Here is a 21,705-nt window from a genome sequence, read left to right on the forward strand (position 1 = left end):
AATAAACAGTTGAATGGGCTGCAAAACAATCGACAATCGCACAACAGTTGTGTGATGGTTTAAAAAAAGTTGTGCGCCCGCAATAATCAAACAATGTTAATGAACTAGATTTGTGGGAATACTAAAAAGTTCTAATTTAATGCTAGCGATGTAAGTCAACGATTGCGTGACCCTGTACTTCCTTTTCAAGTATTGTAGCAGGCACTAAAATTTCAGACCACTAAACTGACCACAATTAATCAGAGCTTTATCGGCGAATTCAGACGTAATGACCTAGTTAGAAAAACGAATACATTAATGGTTTTCAATTTTAAATGTAAACGAATACTTTTAAGAGTTGGAGTTACTTTAAACAAATATAAAGATAGACGCGTAGTTTCGTGTCAAGCACAAATAAATGCGGAGCTATAAAGCTTCTTATCAAAAGTGAATGGGCGGCGGTGAAACGTTATCTGCGTTTACATTTCTTTTATTCGCTCGATTATACTGTGCCGTTCTTTATTTTGTTGTTCCCTTTGAGATTTCACCTTTATAAAGTAAGTCGGGACTCTCTTAATTAAAAGGAAAAAGGAGAATGTTAAACAAAAATTAGCTTTCCTCTGAGTTATGCGACTGGTTTTAAGAGACTGTAAACTTTCAAATTCATTCGAAGCAATTTGATGTATAAATAAATCGTCTGATTCGTTGTGTCTTTCTAAAGGAAAAGAAATGAAACGATATAATTCCTTTGTTGTCTGTTTACTTTGTGGGTATAAACCCTGAAGCGATACGTTTGAGACGTGAAGTCTCGGCAAGGTAGTTTACTTTGTAGATTGCTTGCTACCTAATGTGATAAGTCAGGTCGAGTCGACGAAGTCAATCAATTTTATTTTTACGACACCTCTTTCTAATCTTTCGCTATTTTAGAGCGGGCGCACACCTTTAACTAAACTATCGCAAAACTATTTTGTCGGGATTTGTTTCCTTTAAATGTGGAGTTGCGTACAATACTCAATTTTTAGTTGTGCAACTAAGCAGTCGAATTAGCTGCGAAACAATCGCCAATCGCACAACAGTAACGCGATATTTTTGTCAAAGTTGTACGCCCGCTCTTCGTTTACTTTAAACCAAAGGTCAACAACACCTATGACTTATTGCCAATATAATTCTTTCCCTAGACGAATAAACATAAGAATGTGTTATTTGCGATTCACTTGAGGATTTTCACAGACTAAGAACGCGTCTGTAGATTCAAATTCCCAACACGTGTTCACTGAGTAGTAGATAAATAGAAAATCCTTGGAGCTCATTATATTAAGTACCAAGATGGTACACATTTTGTTACTGAGGCAAAAAAAAGGGAATAGAGATTAAAGAGTAATAAAATAATCAGTGTATAGTTTTGTTGATGAACAATAAAACCTTGGACTTTGCTATTTGCTTTTCAAATCATTTGGTTAGAGTAACAACCCATTTCCGGCTGCGTGAGTATGGTCTAAATGGGACTTTAAGGTAACCAATCAATGGTTTTAGATCCTTATTCTAGAATAAACCCATAAATCATCATAATTTATATAGTCTAGAAGTTTTAGACTGCTCGATTTCGAAGTATTGAGTAGTCTCGCGATAAATAGGTTTATTAAAAAAATCTGATAATCATTAGGTTGTATTTCACCTTTAAAATAAAAACTTCTAAGTTTAAACAAATATTCATTAGTTAGAATGAAATTGCGTAGTATTTTTCTCAGTTTCGCAGATAATACGGATGATAAACAATTTTCTCGGGCAAGGGGATATTTTGCGAGTAATTCTCGTTCCTTTAGAAAGCACAAACACGTGTAAACAGTTCAAGGTTGCCTTGTTGTTCATTAATTTATTTTCCCTGCTGCAAAGGTTTATTGTATTAAATAAAATCCGGCGAGAAGAACGGACACACGTTGACGCTTGATAATAAAATTACATGAAATTTTAAAAGCACTATTGACGCTAAGGTAACGATCAAGAAGGGAGTGATGACTTCTGAGTCATCCCTGACAGATCAAAGAGTTATTTAGAGGACGAAAACCGGGATAAGGTAGGTGAGATAATGATGGCTACTGATGTGCTAAGTTATAAAAATATCCGATGTAAAATTATACAAGTATCGAGCATCTTCAAGGGTTGAGACCTTGTTATCTAACCTTCATACAGTTAACTAACTTTACTCAATGTTAATGAATACGTGTCAGTTAAGACGTACGTTGTAATGGATGGGTAGAAAATATACGACCATCAGATCTAAAGTTCTTAGGTCACAAGTTTATAAGCTACCCGTAGTAATATGCTAATACTTCGTGAGTTTTAATCACAAACTTCGTTTGGGAGGGAAATGGCTATCTATGATTAAACAACGGGCAGTCAGCTTAGTTCGCTACCTAATTGAGAAGGTTTAAAACTCATTTGGTTATGATTTCCGCTTTTAAACCAAATATGCTTATTAAGACCGCAGCAATTAAAATCAGTACAAAATAATAACCGGAGGCCCAACTTTAATCCCTTTTCATTCCCACCCTTTTTCTCATAAGAATAGGATGGAAAGGGAACGTGGAATTGACGGTGGAGGAGACGCATAGAAAGTGGCAACGCATCCGCTATTACGAATGTCTATGGGCAGCGGTCGTTTCGCAATTTTGGCGGATTTAGGTGTCCGCTTGCTCGTTTGCAACTTTATAATATAAAAAAAAATAACAGCAGTGCAATTGTTCCTAAGACAAACCTCGTAAAGACGCAATTATTCGCATCGCGGTTTCCGATTTTAGTACTCGATGTTGACGAGATATCCGTATTCCGTTTGTATTACGATTACAATCTTTGGGAAGACGTCGAAGCCGTAAAAGTCTATCTTGTTTAAGAGCATCTTCAGTACCGTATCAGTGCAAGTCAAGTATTGCCCTTGACTTTTAAAACCAACTTATTAGCTTAATATATCTTGTAAATATTTACGAAGAAACCATAGACAATAATTATACTGTTTATTGTGATACTTATTAAAGGTTAAAAAACTTGTGACGAGATTTTAATATGTATTTTCATCTTTATTGTTAAGTATGTTACATTTAATTTCGTTATCAAAAATCATCAATTTCTAACAGTCACATAAATTTAAAAGTACATAGTAAAGAGACAAACGTCTTAGATAAATCGTGCTATTATTTTTAATACCACTTCACCTTTTATCATATAATCCGTGTCGTATTACGATTTTTTTACGACCGTCTGTTAGTATCTACGTCTTGATGTAACTCTGCTTTGGGCGAAATAGATGTTGTAACTACCTAATGTACTGCTATGTGAAAACTTTCATAGCTCCCATTTGATTCGGTAGGAATAGTAGAATTTTTATTATCAAAATCCTCTGATCCAACGTTCAGCAAACCACTCAAGATCAGTCGAGTGGACGAAAATTTAATTCGACAAATCTAGTAAAACGAATTTTGTATTCTCTGTAAGACGTTTGTTGACGAAATTTAGCTAATTTATATTCGTCGAAAAAGTTATAAAGCAGCGTCAAAGAAATAATTATGTTTGCGAATTTTGGTGTATTGAAGTTATTTTACACTAGCGGCCCGTCCAATATTCGCACGGCTGGACATTTATTTTTAAAACATTTTGAACAAAGCCTGGGTTATTGTTACACAGTTATAATGTAGCTTTCTATTGCCAAAATATTTTTTGAAATCGAACAAGTAGTTTTAGAGTTTATTCATAACATTAATAAAATACAATGTAATATAATTTTGTTAGTGTAGACAAATAAAAATATGCTTACAGTTTGGCTTGAGATTCAAATTAAAAAGTAGTATAAGTGCGAAATTAAATTTGGGTACATGTACAACAAATGGAAATTGATTAGTTGAAAGAATAGAGACGAAATTGAAAACACGAAGTCCGGCAGCCGCAACGCAGCGTTTAATTAAATATTGTTTTATAATAAAAATATTGTAAGTTTTAAATAGGTTTGTATTGAATACAGATTCAACAAATAACAATATTTACTTAAAGCATGTGATTTTTTACTTATAATTTAATAAATGATATTTATTTCGCCACAAACTATTTTTATAAATCTCTTTCTGAAAAGCCAAAACTTTGCCGTTCGTTAGTAAACAAAAATAGTTTAATAATCGTAAAATTTTTATAAAAATTAATTCATAAGATAGTAAATATGCATCTCTTTACATGTACCAATATTATCGCAAAAATTCCTTCCCAATTCATTCATCATTGCAATTTCCCAAAATGCAGTATACTGCTTGCTGGCAAAAAAAAAAATATACAGTCCTCTTAATAATTAGTCGTGTAGACAATCAATTCTTCAATGAAGCTGTTCGCGAAGGACTTATCTCGTTCTTATTGAAAAGTTGAAATTGACTAAATAGTTTAGGAAAACGTTGAAAAGATTTCAACGACAAACAAATGTCTAGTAAAATCCAAGAGATTACAGTAATTTAAAAACAAATATGTGATTAAGTTTTGAGACAAATGTAAATATTTAGAATAATTTACAAGAACTTACATCATTGAAATAGGCTTGTTCCAATCTCTGTCGACTCTTATTTTTACTGTACTCGGGCAAGCTGGACTGTCGCCGCATCCGCATTCGCTGTTCTCGTTCCATTGTCATGAGATCGGACTTTTGGGATAGCACCAGATAATGCAATCGATGTACTAGATCCATTATATTAAAATTATCGCAAACTTTAATGGAATAATGATTATTTATTATAAATTAAAATTAATAATAAAAATTTTAATAGAGGTTAAAAGTCTGGAATAGTTAAGAACTAAAAGAAAAGCACTATGAAAGTCACATATTGTAATTAAGTTAACAAAGTGGTAAAGGAGATCCACGTAAGGAGCGACGCTGGAATAGCGCGGCACACGTCCATGTGCAACGTCGGACGTGATGCGACTGCCGTTAGCGGCGACGGGCGCCGGATGTAGCGTGGCGGATTTCTGGCGTCGCCTGGCAACCGTTTTCTAACAACACGCGTTTTTCGATTGAAAAACCTAAAGGGTTAAAGATAGCCTATTCAGAATTAAGTTTTTATTCTATGACTCGAATAGCTAACGGTCGGCTTCATAATGACAATAATATCGGAGATTTATAAATTATGAGTTAATTGCATATTTGTTAATTAACTGCTAGGATGGGAGGATAAATGTTTACAATACGATACGTTGCATAATAAAATTCTTTGTTCTCTAATCGGAGACGAACAAGTAGGTTGAAGCAAATTGGTTTGACCTTAATCTGCTTGATATAATTAAACAGCCACTAATATATTTAGACTATCATCAACCAATTATGTTGGAAGTACCTGCATACCATTGGAGGGATTTGTGCTTAGGTATTTTCCTACATCTTACTAATATTATAGACGCGAAAGTTTAGATGGATTGATGGATGTTTGTAAGAGTTTACAGCCTAAACGGTCGAATGTATTTCGATGTTTGGCATAGAGGTAGAACATAGTCTGGAAGAACACAAAGGCTAAAGTTTTTTGTTTCTTATATTTTCACTTAAATTTGTACATGAATTAAACACAAAAAATCTTTAGGTTTTAATGTCAATAAATTATTAAAAGCTAAGGTGAAACACGAAAATACAGTCATTTTCGTACTGGCACAAAATCTATCGTAAATTCCAAAGTCAACACAGCGAATGGCCTCCTTTGACACAGTCAAATGGAGTCAGCTGGTAAATAGATGGCTCCGCAGAGAACGAAAACGCAATCCGTATACTGCATTTCAAAGTAGGACAAATGACACATATGTATTGTTTTTAGGGTTACTTAAATTTCCCCTGAAAGACTGAAATGGGACTTCAGTTTTTCAGAGGACAAATAAAGCTTGTGATAAAAGATGGTTACTATTAAAACATTGTTTTAAATTTCATTTAATCCCGTATTTTAAGTTACATATAAATTTTCAATAAATTATCAATACATTTTTATGGACATTTCAGAAAACACTGTATTTGACATTTCCAAAATGTGCGTTATATAGCATAAAATACTAAAAGTAGTTTAAATTAGCAGTTAGATTTAAACTGGATTCACTTAAATATTGGAAACGCAAAATGTACGATATGGTTGTTAGAACATTTTAAACATAAAAAATGAAAACGTTATATTTAGAAAGAATATATTTTCAGACAGAATTCTCTAAAACATTTCAGTCTACTTCAAAATTAACAAAACTTTTGCTAGATCTTCATACAACGGCATAGAATCTTTTTAACGATAATATTATCGCTTTTAATTATACCCGCCTAAAAAATATTTTTTAGGACAGTAATGTTGCCCTAGAGTATTGACTTTTTTACCTTATCACGCGACACAGCAATAGTACATAAGTACTATTATACCTATTACTGAAATCCATTTACAATGAATTGCTGGAATTTGTAAATGCAAAAAACGAACCCAAAAATATTCAAGACTAGACTGTTACTTGCGACTTCGTCCTATAGATATAGTCTGTTACTCCGCGATAACGTAGTTTTGTAATGGTGTCAGAATTTTTGAAATCGGCCCAGCAGTTTTTGAGTTATTTCAATACATATAAAAATACAAAACGTTCTGCTGTATATTAGTATAGACAATACTAGATGGTAAACAAAGTGTTTAATAATTAAATATCACAAAGTATAGCACAAGACGAAAAAGTCATGTATTCTAGAATATTCTATCATTATCTTTATTAGGACTGGGACATAGTAACAGAACGAACGTGCTTGCGTGTGCGTTAAACACTCGAAGTAATTTAATTAGACTAATTAAGACGTCATTGTTTCTAATTGTTTGTTTATAAAATATATTTATTTATTCGAAACCAATAAGGTTAGGTTAAGGGTTCGGATGCCCCCATTCGTCTATTGTATACCAGAATTCGAGACATAATTGGTAACATAAACAACAACTTGAAATGGTACAAAATTATAGTTTTTTAAAAAATTTACAAATGCTCTGTTAAAATATAGAAAGAAAATTAAGATAGATAAATCAGTAAAAGCTTATTAGATGTTTACTATTGGATACTAATTTATTGCATTAAAAATATGAAAAAGCAAGCACATAGTTTTTAAGAATAATTAGTCAGTTAAATTAAAAAAAAAATGGCATCTTTTTGCATAGGCTGTTTTATAAAACAAAAAAATAGTAAAAAATAAAACACTTTTAGAAACAACAGAACCTCGTTTATTTATTCAAAATTCAACAGTTGTTATTTATGCATATAACTTTTGAATTTACAACATTATAATCTGTAAAAATTTATTTTTTAGTTTCTAGCATGTTCTATATTATTCTTTAGACACTGTTATTTCATTAATCAAACACTGTTTTTTTCAAAGACAATCATAGAGATGATTGACTATGAATTTTACAAACGTTTAAACAATGACAGCCACACATTATATTCTTTCGCACAATGCCATCACAGATTAGTAAAAAAACGTTATATATGTTAATAAAATTTAATAAAAATATGTGTTTAAATAACTTAGAAATAATTGTTTTTAATGGAGCTTCAACACTACTTGTATTTATTTCAAAAAATATACATTATGAGACCAAAGTAATGTAAAATATGAGTACATTAAAATGTATATAAAAATATTTTTGTTACATCATTATTGTACATACTCATAGTACAACCCTTAAATAACATTAATTGTGCATTTACTATTTTATGAGTAATACATAAACAATTTGCAACAAGCTACTTTGTTTAACAATTAATGGAAAACATCTTAAAATGAAAACAAAATACCCAGTTGTAAATGTTTAAAAATCAGTAAAGAAAGTATAAAGTAAATGGTAACAACAAAGATATGTACTTTTAGGTATTTAAAGGAAGATATTTTATTTTCAATATGTACTGATTATTACATTACATATTGTCATGTAATAAAATAATTTGTACTTATGTATTAAAAGGCAGGAGGCCCAACTTTAGTCCCTTTTCCTCATAAGAATAGGTTAGGACGGGACGTGGATTTGACGGCGGGGGAGACGCATAGAAGGGGAAACATTTTCTTTATGTGCGTCTCCTCCTCTGTCTATTAAGGGTAGACAATGCATCCGCTATTGTGAATGTCAATGGCCAGCAGTCGCTTTGCCATTTTGGGGGATTCAGGTGGCCGCTTGCTCCTTTGCCACCTCATAATATATAAAAAAAGGCAATCACATAACATGTAAAAACAAGCTTAAAAACCACAACCTAAGTAAAAACACTATTATGGCTCACTAACTTTTGACTTTCCATTTAGTTTCCCTAACTGGCCTAACATTAGTACAGTGTTTATTAAATTCTCAGAATATATCCGTTGATTCGTTTCCATTCTTCTTAATTTCTGAACAACATATTTGGAGAAGAATTCAAGCTCGTTCTCATTACCTTGACTCCTGTCATTGTTATTAAGGCCTCTTTTATGTCTATTACTTCTAGGACTCGCTTGTGAGTTTACTTTACTTTCATTAGGTGTATTTGAATCTTCACTTGTATTTGTCTGGGTGTCATTTAAATCAACATGTAAGTCATTTGCCTCTTGTTCATTCAGTTGTAATGTTAAATCATCGGGCACAGCAACCATTGGCACATGGTTGTCCAAGAAGAGAGGTGAAGGAAGGAATGAGACTTGCTTTCGAACCTTCACATCTGTAGATTTTGGTTTAAATAATAAAGAGGTTATATTTGGTTCTTCGGTATTTGTTTGGTTTGATTGGTTTCTCTTAGTTCCGGTGTTTTTTAATCGATTTGTTAGTTTATTGCTCCAAAAATTAACTTTAATTTTTGTTTTGGTTTTCGGCTTTTTCTCTTTGTTTGTTTTTGTTGAAATTGTAGGCAATTTGTAACGAATAGTGTCGTCATCAATATCCACGGTTTCTTTCTTTGTTTTCTTGGCAGTTGATTTGTTAACATTGTTTATGTATTTTTTATTTATTTTATATCGTACAAGGTCATCCTCGGAATGATCACTGTTTCTTTTCAATGTTACTGGTTTCATAATAACCAGAGTAAGCACGTAAAATTAAACCCAAACCTTTTTCACCTGAAAGAAGAGTAAAATAAATTAGTTGTATCAGTCTAAGCGCATAGTAAAACTGTCTTCAAGTTAATTTAAAAGTTTGTAGTTGTGGAAAGCTACGATACGTCACAAAATTTCCCGCGCAAATTTTAGACAGATGATTTTGACATGGAAACAAGAGTTTTTAATAAATCTCAAAATGCTAACATGTCTGTACGAACTTTATTATATTCGTATATCTATTAGATGATTATATAGATAAAATAGATATGCATTTTAGGTTATATTTGTAACATTTTAAAACGCTTTAACATCGAAGCATTTGTTAGTTTACTTTTTTATAAGTTTTTATAGTCGAACAGTTTTACAATTTATTATTGATATTATTGTATTTATCTACACAACTTAAGTTATTTACGATATATTACATTATATAATAGTAAAATGTATAAACACACAAAATCTTACCTTGACAACCCGTTGATACGTATATCTAATTTTCACTGTTGTGTTCTATAAAACTCTTCGTTTATACTTGTACAATATTTTCATAGATCACAACACATGCACATTGTACAAACCACTATTGAACCAGACCAGACACAGCAAAGATTACAGTCATATTACAAACACGGATAGATAACCTAACCTGCCTAGCCTACTGCCAGCCAACTTCACTTCATTTCATTGACGTAAATAGTTCCGAATTTATCCGCTACGACTTCAAGTCGCTACGCGGCGGGCGGCGCGGGAAAACTGTTCACTGAAGTGTTCGCGTTTGTGGTTTCATTTGGTTTTCAGATGATTAAAATAAGACTCGGGCGGAGATATTTTTTAAGATCAATAGAAATCGTACGTTATGATAGTTGATATATTTTGTATTAAGTTTGTATAAATAATCAATATTCCCTTGAATTAAAATTCATAGAAAATTATACTAACATATGTACTTTAGGTACATTTATAGTTTTATTACTTTTTTTATAAGTTTAAATTATGATTATACATGTTACATGTTTTTTAATGAAACAATATTTTTTGGAAGTACGTTTAAGTTCGTAAATGTTATTCTATTTTTCTTTCTAAATCGTAAAGATCTGTTTTAATTTTTATTCTACATCTAATAAATTTAATAATTATTTTCGAATTTACTACACTACCTTTTTAAAAAACATCTTAACGCAAGCAAGAAACGAATACTTTGAGAACGTTGATAACTTGACATTGACTATAAAAATACTAACGTATTTATTCGACTTTACACATTAAATATCATACATATCTAACTATACTATTATTATTACCTAATGACACTAATTTTTACTGTAATACATAATTATACAATAAAATAATACATTACACTTACCATATGATTTTTCATAGAAATCCACCCCATTTTTACACGATATTTTATTTTCCTTTTATTATCCGTTTTTGCGAATTAATAAAAACTGTTAATGGACGGAAAATTATGGTCTTATTTGCGAATCTACAAATATAATCAAATATGTAACGTAGTGTGAATTTTTAGGTTATGTTAGTCCGCGAGATCTCTTCTCAGACTGAATGAACTGTAGGAGGCTGTGCGCATTGCGACACAGTACAAAATATCCTTAGGTTGATGTCAATACATAAGTGTTCTTTGTTTACATGAATAAAAAAAAACAATAAGTTTTACCCTTATCAATTTAAAACGTCATTAATATCGACTATAAGAAAAATCTAAATATTTTGAATAATATGTGATAATTTATAAGAGTAATTGGTTACGATCTTGTAAATATTTCATAAATATTGATTAGTAATATAGACGAAGTGCATAATTCAGCGCGCATGCGTGTAATGTCTGGTCTCAGCTTCATATTTTTTAAAACACCTATAAAGCCGTGTAAAGATAAAAACGAAGATTATTTTTTTTTAATTTTACAATTTAATAACCTTTATTGTAAAACGTTTCTAAATTTTTTATATACTTATGAAGCCGTGAATGACAAAAATGTGTTTTTTAATTAGTTTTTCCTGCTGTAAAACGTTATGAAAAACGTATTCGCCTACATCGATTATGAACTATCGAACAAAAAAATAAGAGGTCACACAATGTACTTATATTTAGAATAATAAAACCTTTATTACATCTGATCTATCATTATTTCGCGCTGCTGTCTCATAAGAAATGAAAACTTTCTACTCATTTAAACTCTGAGTTTTCCACATATAGTTTATAGTAATTTAATAGTTTGTCAATATTTATATCAAATGCATTTACCTGTGCTCTAACCGCCGCCAAATGCAGCTGTGTTGCTCTGTAGTCGTACTTCTTCAGCGAAATATCCTCCTAAAATTAATTTATTTCATTAGCACAATATAAGTACATTTTAAATCTGTGACTTTGCACAGTTAGTTGCACACACATAGGTTTATTACTATTTAGTAAGATTTTTAACATGTAATAGTCATTAACTAAGGAATAAATCTGTTTTTCTTACTAATTAAATTATACGCTTATTTTTAGCATTTGTCAGTGATAGCTCCATCTAGTGATATGATTGGACAAGTCATTCATTGTTTGCCAGCGGAAGATTTTTACTGTAGCGCGATAGATGGCGCTATACACAATCAGGAACTTATTAAAAAAAATGAACAATGTTATTAAGTTCGTTCTGTTAGCTTTTTATCTATTTTTGATGTGTTCTGTATTCGTAAAAGTTATTTGTTAATCTGTGCTATCTATCAATACATTTATCTAATCAGTTCTAATTAAAAATTACACACCTTTATCAGTATTTCTCTATTCTTTTCCCCATGGAGGGTCAGCACAGTATGTATTGCTTTTCCATTTATCTTTTTTTTATATCTTTAAAATAGTTGAAACGTATTGGTTTTTAGCAAAAAATAATTATTTCAATATTACATAATATTGTTGTTTAAATTGAGAAGAAAGTTGTTAATTTTGAACTTAAAGAGACCATAATATTTTTATAAGTCACGATTTTTAAAAAAATGTTTTAATCCATCTTAAAAATATCAAAACAATCTTACGTCATAGGAATTTAATTGTAATCGAATAATGATTTGTTTGCTGAAGCGTTATATTTTAATGATGTCCCAATACTTGTCCTTGTTTTAATAACTGGTTAATCATTTTGAATTGTATTACAATCGTATAATGTACAAGTATTATAATTATTTATTTTTATTATGGCGTCCAATAGCCTATCTCAGAGTCGTTAAATGGTGTATTATGAAGTATGTCGTATGGTTTCATTGGTTTAGTATGAAGTATGTCGACAACAAGAGCGGTTCCAGCTTTTGCGCCAGGGGGAGGGGGGGGGGTCACACAGTCGTGATCAAATCTAGAGCTTGACAAAATATGTAAATACATTTTGTCAAGCTCTTGACTAATCAGCTCAGGGGGGGGGTCATGATCCGCATGACCCCCCCTTGAATCCGTCCTTGGTCGACAAACAAATATCTGTGTGTGACAAGTGAGTTAATCATTGTTTTCTTTTTTTTTGTCTTAAAAGAATAATGTTATAATCAAAGTTAGGTACCAAGTCTTTTTAGGTTTATAGTTTATGCCATATTGTCAATATCGCTAAAACAAATTGTATTTGATCACGCAAGTTGCCATGGCGACTGAATGTTCGTGTGTACCCATAGCATACATTGATGTCCCATAATTTACATTCATTCTTTTTTATTTTTATACTGCGGAAGGCATTTTCGTTTGGTTGTAAAATTGCTTTTATATTGCCGTTGCTCTGTAAAATAAATTTGACTGTCTTAATAGTAAGGTCAAAAATGCTTTGTTTCCTTTCCAAAGGAGGTATAGTAATCCTTTATTAGTGCATTTCACTTATACCAAATCTACAATAAACTTAATGTCCATTTAACCACTCTGAGTCGATACGTTTTTAAACAGAGCTTCAGATCTTTAAGTCAATGTGATTTTAGAATGCAATTATCGTAACCATATAGGGCTAAATAAATTATAATGATAAAATTCACGAACCTTTATGTAGACCCTTTAAAGAGCTGTTTACATTTACCTGTATCTCGTTGACTTTGCTGTAGAGATTACTCTCCAGGTTGCGGCTTTGTATGCGCGCGAGGGAATCCAACCCGTCCTGGGATAGAGTGAAATTTTATTAAAAACATTCTGCAGGACATTATAAAATTTATTTCATACATTGGTAAATATTTTATATATCTCATCGTTATAAATACGACTATTAAATTACAGTTAATTCATGAATAAACAATGATTTTTAAATTTAATATTACTTGTGTACTCAAAATCAAAACGAATAATCCTTTTTTCATTCCCTCTTTTTTTTTACTTAATTCTTACTGCAGTGATCACTTTACAAGGCATTACTGCTAAGAAGAAATCGGTACCGTGCCGGAGTAGCGCAACACTAGTTTATTTTCATACGCGTCCCTTCCCTATGACATCTGTCAATGTCAATAGTCTATTAGAGAGTATTAAATTATTATTATTGTTTAAAATTACTTATTTTTTAAATATTGTATGGACTTCTAACCTGTAACTGCTTGATCTGCATTTCCAAATCCTGTGCGTCTTTCCTCAGCTGCTCGTAGTTTAGACGCGCCTCCCGTATATCCATGCGGTCGAGCAACATTTCGCCGCGAAGAACTGGTGGCATTGTCTCCTAAACACGAACAGATCATGAAATTTGAAGTAAGGTTTCAGTTAAAACTTGAATCAGTTGGTATTTTTAGAAACTACTGAACTATTTTTTTATAGTATGAATCTAGTTTTCGTGTTGTTACAATTTTAAGTCGCAATAGTTTAAAAAGTTTAATATTACTTTTTTGTCAGTGAATAAGAAAAACACATTACAAATAAATGTATTTACGAATAAGACGGACAACAGAGAAAATTTTACATTCGATTGATTTTTTCCACTTCGTTGATTTGACGGTTTCAAATCACTGAAGTTGTTTTTACGCATTTATTTTGTAAAAGGACATCAAATAGTTTTTCACGTTGTCCGAGCTTTGTGCTTCAATTGTGAAATTTTTCGACCTCACAATAACAACGCCTATATAAAATTCTACTGTTATTTAGCATTCAATTACGTTTCTATTCGTTTTGAATATGAAAATATTTCTGAATTACTAACGAATTTTGTTTGTTCAATGATTTCAAAATTAGGGATGTCAAACCAACGAGTTTGGTTTAATCTTTGTTATTGTTTTTTGTTTTTTTGATTGTTTTCTCTCAATTTGAACTACAAGTCGTCGATTACAAGGATTTTAACATGACACTTGACTTATTAAAACTTTCGTGAGACATTATACTATATTAATTACAAAAGCCGGCTTAACTTACACTGCATATACCGAAAGTTGTCATGTCAGTTAAACCATGTCTTGTAATAATAAGATACTTGGGCATATGTTGGTATTTACCGCGGGTACGTCGATAGGTGGGTCTTCGGGCTCTGGCGGGTAGGGCGGCATGAACGCACGGCGGGGGACCCTGGCGGGTGGCTGAGCGGTTAGCAGGGCCCGTGCTAGATGCGCCAAGTCTGCGGTACTCGATACAGCGCGGGACTGAGCGCACAAAGACTCGTAGCGACGCAGCTGGTTGTTGCACTATATACAAAATTTAAAAAAGTCATTGCTCACGGCGACAATTGCGGGCATATCTACGGGTTTCAGAATCTTATAACATTAGGCGATCCGCTGGTAGTTTGCCTCGGTCTAGTGTTAAAAAAACTTGGCATAAGGTTTTAAGATATTAAGACGCATGTACAGCCCCCCACTGGATAAACGTCCATGTGCTCTAATTAAATTATAACTGTATCAAATTTATAATTAATTAAACTAACTTAGTAAGTAAAATACATACTAACATAATAATAGATCTTTATCTGTAGTCAATAAATTAAAAATAAAAAGTTATACCCTCTTTTCCTTTTTCCCTTTTTCTGTGTCAACTATGACATATGTGGATGTTGGTCACTTAGTTATAATATTCTGGTTATTTACTGGTTATTTATTGGTTATATTTGTCTGAGACTTACTTTATCAGTGATAATTTCTCCTCCCTGATAAATAGCTTCGCTAACAGCTGCCGTCACGTCGGTCAGTATCTCTTCAAGTTCCTGCAATCAAATACACTTTGAATACACTAAAATTATGCTGTATTATTCATGATGTATCAACTTTGAGGGTGTGATAAAAATGCTAATGTAATCGCCTTCTTGAGCCATGGTCGTGGCTTGAAAAATTAGTCAAATCAGGGTCTCTACTCCAGTGGTTTATTAGTATGTTTTATATGGGGGAATAAGGTCTGTAAAAACTATGATATGTTACCATGTTTTAACGTTTTTTTTAAAGGGAGTTAAAAATATAAAACCTTTTTCATTGCAAGTTTAAAACGTAAATGTACAAAAATAATGTTACTTAAATTCTAATTATTTTTTCTGTATTATTTGATTTTTTTTATTTATCATTTAACTATACAAGATCAAGTTAAAAATAGTTGCATATAAAAAACGCTAAATAAACTTTAGTAGTTTTTTACTAACTCTTTAGTGCCTTCCGTACATAAATATTGTTTTAGTTTATACGTAATGTTTTTCTTCGTTATACATTTTATTAAATTTAAGGGTAGTTCGTTAACTAATCTATACTGATATAATAAAACGTAAGCACACACTACTTTGTAGGATGTCAGCAATCACAGCATATTTTTGAATAATCTCCTCTATAATAAATGGCCCTATACTTATGACACGCTTTAGAATATATATTTTTACGCTATTAAACTTGTGGATAAATAAATTGCAAAAAAACCTTTATGTAAGAAAAGCACCATAAACTACAAGCTGCCAACATCAAGGATTGCCATAGTTTGTCATCATGTCATTTCATTTGACATTTGCAATTGATAATTTGATAAATGTAAACAATAAAATAAAATCATAATTTTATGCGGATGAAGTCGCACTGGAACAGCTAGTTAAATATAACTGGGAAATGAATTGCTTGTGTGAACGAATGTTTTCCATAAGTACAGTTGGTACCTTTCAGGGGTTTAATTAAAATGACTTAGGGCACGTGTTGCGTATAGCATGGCTTGAATGAACAGAACACGTAACAGACGGATTAATTATACGAACGGACGTATCAAATACACGATATTAATTGAAATAGTGTGAAATGCATTATTGAATGAATTCGTAGCCGAACACATTTGAAATAGAAACATCAAACATTTTACTAGCAAATTATCATGTTAAGTACGCTTTTTCATTTATTCTTACCAGGGTCTTGTAACGATACAGTCTAAGGCTTTTTCTTTGGTTAATTAGAGGTCTGCGGTAAGAGTCGTTTGGTCACTTAAATAGCACATTTCTCGTAATAAAAATACAATAAGTGTCTCCCTTAAACGACTGTGACGGCATTTAATTACAAAACACAAATCGTATGTAAGCTATTTCTGTATCATAATGTGTCTCGCTTTAGCTATATCTATACTAATATTATGAAGAGGAAAGATTTGTATTTTTGTATGTATTCGATTAATGTAAAAAATTCTTTCACTATTAAAAAGGTAATTTATTTATGGGTAACGTAGGCTATATTTTTGAATTCCACGCGGACAAAGTCGCAAGCAAAAGATAGTACAACAGAAATTTCTAGACTTTGTTTTCGTATTAGTGCAATGTCGGCATTGATTTCAGTTTGGAAATGAATTCAGTTTGCAGCGCCGAGTCGGGTCGTGGTTACGCTGGCCGCAGCAAAGTTGGTGCACACTGCGGCAGCCCGCTAACTCATTGAACTTTCCTAACTAAGATTGAACACCGACTGGCTTCACATTTACTCCGCTCACATACAAACTATATCACAATGTTTGCTTGGTTTATTACATTTGTTATATTTATTCAGAAAGAGGAATTGTTAAGATTGAATGTGGATGACTATAAAGGCAGAGGAAGACCGAAGAAAGTATGTATGGATTGTGTGATATGCTTAAGAAGGGAGTGGATTCAGGTATGACGGCCTATATAAAAAGAGCAGCGTACTGTGTCGACCGTCTGTAGTGACAAGGGCAGGTTGATGATGATATATGAAGCGAAATTAAATGTAGAATAGAGAAACACCAAAAATAAACTGGAGTTAAAAATAATTCGTAGAACAAAGGTATGGTAGCGAAAAATCGATGACCTGCTAGCTTATTTATAGAACTCCGAAAATGAAAACTTCAATAACATTTAAAAATTTCAGATATCATGTTACTAGCTGTTGCTTGTGGCTTTGTATGTGGAATTAAAAAAAATAGTAAAAAACATAGCCTTTGTTACGTAGCTTTCTAATTGTGAAAGAATATTTGAAATAGGACCAGTAGTTTTTAAGTTATTTTTAGATATACAAAATACAAAAATACTAATCTTTCCTCTTTTTAAAATTAAGAATAGATAACGATTCCGCTTAATAAATAATACAATACGACACGCTTATAAAACAGTTTTAAATAGTGATTAAGTTTTAATTTCTCTTTTGAATAGTACTTAACGATCGTCACAAACGAATTCGGTATACATAAAATATTTTAACAAAACAAGTCACCTTTTAACAGCAAATGTACCTGTTGAATTATACAGCTGGTTGTAACGCTGTCGGTGAAAATAAAAGGGGACTCGAGTTTAAATTTCCAAGCTTTCTATATTTACCTAACAATAAGTGTTTTTGCATGTTAATAAAGTTATAGTTACTGTAAACTGTGCAGAATAAAACTACACAATAATAACAAAATTTAGGATCTCACAATGGGAATGGAATGCTTTTTTTAAAAGTTCACATAACATCACAGTTGCGTTGCATAGTTAAAGGGTTAACAATTGGAAAAAGACGCGGACAAGACGAGTAGCTGGAAATTATAACCGCTTGTAACAGCATTTCAAGCGACATGCCATTCTCTTGGAATTCGACGTATCCACCTCTAACGTCCTTGCTTTCGCAGTATGAGTATTACATATTCGCAAATATCTTACTAATATTGTAAATGCTAAAGTTTACATGGATGGATGGAGATTTGTTAGTTTAAAGCCTTAACGGCTGACGGATCTAGATAAAATTTGGCATAGATGTTTGGAAGAACATATAGCCTATGCTTACTTATATCGTTTTTTTTAAGTACACACGGACGGAGTTGGGGGTCAAAGCTAATTAGGTAATATATCCTTAAATAAACAGACACAAGAACTATTTAGACCTGACGTACACACTGATTATATGAAAAAGTATATGTACTTTATATTTAATATTTCTAGTTATTTATTAATGATTTTATATTGCATTGGTAGGTATCTCCAACATGCCGTACTGGTTATAGCGATGCCCTATATATTGAACCGGCACAAGTGTTCCAGCTTAGAATGGAATTTTAATGAACTTGAATAAATGATATAATTTAAAACTTCTCTTAAAATTTAACTGGAGCACAATTACGAGTATGTGCTATTTATGGTAAAAATTCTGTCAACACTATTCCTTCTGTTTTCTCTTATTTCTAAGGTTTGGCATGTCTTGTCATTTTGACATTTGCTATTGATAATTTGACAAATGTAAACAATAAAATAAAATTTTCATATTTTCATGCGGATGAAGCCGCACAGGAACAGCTAGTATTTGTAATAAGAACGAGAGTTTAAGGTTATGTTTTACCTGTAGTATTGTAGGCAGGGTATGCTTGTGGTACTGATCTATCATAGCGTTGGTCGCCGTCAGCTGCTGCACGTAGTTGTTATGTGAGTCATAGTACGCGGATAGTGCAGCCGTATTCTGGTTGTTGCAGTAGTTGAGGAACGCCGCGCGGTATTCTTGACGACTCTGAAATAGTTAAAACAATAAATTAATAAAACATGTAAATTAGTAAAAAAAAGTCTTACTGCTACTTTTATTTAAACTGTGGAGAACAACGAGTTGAAAAATTATATTTAGAACGTTTAAGCCGTTGCTGTTAGAGGAGGTTAGAATCGAACATTCTCGAAGGGTCCAACATACCTTCATTACTCGCGAATACTTTAAAAATACGTTGACATTATTGTTTGAAGAAGTTTAATTATTAAAGTTTTATGATATGTCTTTTTATAATAAAAAATGAAGCGAAATGACACAATATTAATTATAAGCGCCATTGTTGCGTCACAACAAACATATCAATATCGACCATCCAATATTGTGTATTGTTTCGCAAGCAATATCATATTTCATTGTGTCCTTATCGGAAATCTCAATGGTTTTTGTACGGTAACTATCAATAAACTTTTTTTGGTAGATTGGTAGAAAATAAAGCTACTAAACTTAGTTGTTTTTATAAAAATGCACGTAGGTATTTTTAGTAATTGTGTTATGAATAATTAAAAAAAAACATCGCTTTGTTTTAAGAGAACTTAAGTTAATTTTCACTATTTAATTGTCTCTTTTATTCTCTCTATTGATCTTAATCATAATATTTATGTAACAAATTAAATTATCAGTTTACAAGGGCCCTTTGTTTGATCTCGTAAACTAACTGGTAATCTTAACCGAGTGACCTTTGGATTCGAGTTTCAGCAAAGATTTGTTGAAGGAAATTGTACACTATGTATTTATATATTTCAATACTCTTATACCTTTGTCCTACATCTTATCTTTAACTGTCAAAATTGACGATTATATCTTACTATAATATTATAAATACGGAAGTTTAGATGGATGGTTGGATGTTTGTTAGAGTTAGCCTAAACGGTCAAACGGATCTTGATGAAATTTGACATAGACATAGGGGGTAGTCTGCTAGAATACATAGGCTACTCACTTTTGTTTTTTTAATTAAAGCTAGTCCTTAACAATTAGCGGCCGTTGACGTAATTCTGAGTGCGGCGGTACTCTTAATTTAAATTTAGAAATGCGGTTATAACCTTTTACTTGACGACCCTCTCGTAAATGATCCTTTCACTTGACCCCTTGTTGATTTGATCATTAATATTAATTTGTGAATTATTTCTCAGTATTGATTGAAAGCATTCGAATAACAAATGGAACTGAATTGAAAGTGATGTCGTTAATACAAAAGTCGTTAAACAGTTTTATTATTCATAGCTTAATTAATCCAATACCTGATGTAAAAGGAATCGAATAAAATAATAAAAAATATCTTGATTCTTTTGTTATTACAATTAAGTGTAATTTAACAATAATGTTCTCTCTGTCTAGACATCTGTCTGGAAGTAACCTCAAAAATTGCAAAGTAAGTACGTAACCTTTTTTGTGACTCAATGGCCACTATTTGCCTTGAAGAGGCATTCACAGATTCACCGAGCTTTAGGTGGCCGAGCTCAGATGGCGCTTAGCCTAAACCTAACCTCTATATGTACCCTTAGAAACACTTTTGAATAAGTTTTGTGTTAATTGTCCGGTTAGATTTTGTATTCATAAAATGTTAATCAAATTTGTTATTTATTTTCCATTAGTTAACCAATGTTGTACTTTTAAAGACCATTATTGTACTATTATTCAATATTACAATAGCCTGGCTTAATTACAAAAGCTACATTAATAATTGGACTGTAACGACTCAGTCTAAATAATTTATTTTGTACGCAAAGTTCTATTATAATGTGATTTTATTAGTTCAAACCAAAGGCAACAGTTGATTTATTTATTTAAAAACTAGCTTTCGCCCGCGACTCCGTCCATGTAGAATTAAAAAGAGAGAAATAATTAACCTATGTGTTCCAGACTATAATCTACATATGTCAGATTTCGAGTATCGTTCACTTGTTTAGGCTACAAACTCTAACAAAAATCCACCACTTTCGCAATTATATTAGTAAGAAGATTTTATTATTATCAATATTAATAATTAAACAATAGAATAAGCTGCATCTCTTTGTGGTTTGAGATAACAATGGTTGAGTTCAATACAATGTTCTAATAGCAGAGATATATCGAGATCATTCATTGGATAGCATCACGAGAGTTTCTATTGAAGCACTGTAGAACATTGGTATTAGAAATGCTCTTGTGTAGCAATACGGTGCAACGCTTGATTTCAAATCACTTGAACGTTGAATCTCCTTTTGTTCACATAAAACATGCAGCTTATATTTCATTGTACTGTTTATGTATCATGGTTCTATTACCTATTATACGAGTATATGCTATATTGTATAGTTTACAATATTAAAAAAATCTATCGGCTTTTCTAGTGATTTCAGTATTACGGGTAAAACATGTTTACTTTCTGGCTTATGTAAAGTATAATAAAATGATTGTCGCTGAATCTTATCTTACTAATACGAGTATTATAAATGCGAAAGTTTAGATGGATGGATGTTCCTTTGAGTTTGCAGCCTAAACAACTGAACGGATCTGCATGAAATTAGGCATAGATGTAGAGCATAGTCTGGCAGAACACATAGGATGCTTATTTTTAATTTTTTAATACCACGCGAATGGAGTTTCGGGCGAAAGTTAGTTTAAAAACTACATCTTCCCTAATGCAGTCTCTTCTTATTAGTTCGGACCTCTTGGGTGGACAAAGAAGTAATTGTTTTTGACCGACTTCCCAAAAGAAGGAGGTACTCAATTCGTCTGTATGTTTTTTTTTTTTATTTTTTTTTTTTTTTTTT

General features: G+C 31.8%; 2 protein-coding genes across 3 annotated transcripts in view; both read right to left on the reverse strand.

Moving 5' to 3' along the window:
* The window catches only part of LOC106105471 (SH3 and cysteine-rich domain-containing protein 2), a 95,548-nt gene that overhangs the window by 19,542 nt on the left and 54,301 nt on the right, over nucleotides 1–21,705 (reverse strand). Inside the window, exons 1-7 of one of the 2 annotated variants that reach the window (XM_013285795.1) lie at nucleotides 19,094–19,155; nucleotides 18,755–18,919; nucleotides 15,106–15,186; nucleotides 14,489–14,674; nucleotides 13,597–13,725; nucleotides 13,102–13,179; nucleotides 11,319–11,387 (exon numbers count right to left, since the gene is read on the reverse strand). In XM_013285795.1, the coding sequence (XP_013141249.1) occupies nucleotides 11,319–11,387; nucleotides 13,102–13,179; nucleotides 13,597–13,725; nucleotides 14,489–14,674; nucleotides 15,106–15,186; nucleotides 18,755–18,919; nucleotides 19,094–19,099 (714 nt within the window). In that variant the 5' untranslated portion in view covers nucleotides 19,100–19,155. Of the gene's footprint in view, nucleotides 1–11,318; nucleotides 11,388–13,101; nucleotides 13,180–13,596; nucleotides 13,726–14,488; nucleotides 14,675–15,105; nucleotides 15,187–18,754; nucleotides 18,920–19,093; nucleotides 19,156–21,705 lie in introns of those variants that run through there. The other variant, XM_013285794.1, reaches the window with a different exon arrangement.
* On the reverse strand, nucleotides 7,605–9,741 carry LOC106105473. The gene is made up of 2 exons (XM_013285800.1): nucleotides 9,521–9,741; nucleotides 7,605–9,076 (listed from the first exon to the last, which is right to left on the reverse strand). The coding sequence occupies exon 2, from the start codon at nucleotides 9,029–9,031 to the stop codon at nucleotides 8,261–8,263; it is 771 nt and encodes a 256-aa protein (XP_013141254.1). The 5' UTR covers nucleotides 9,032–9,076; nucleotides 9,521–9,741; the 3' UTR covers nucleotides 7,605–8,260.

The sequence above is a fragment of the Papilio polytes genome, unplaced genomic scaffold (assembly GCF_000836215.1).
Source record: "Papilio polytes unplaced genomic scaffold, Ppol_1.0 DF822845.1, whole genome shotgun sequence".
NCBI lineage: Eukaryota > Metazoa > Arthropoda > Insecta > Lepidoptera > Papilionidae > Papilio > Papilio polytes.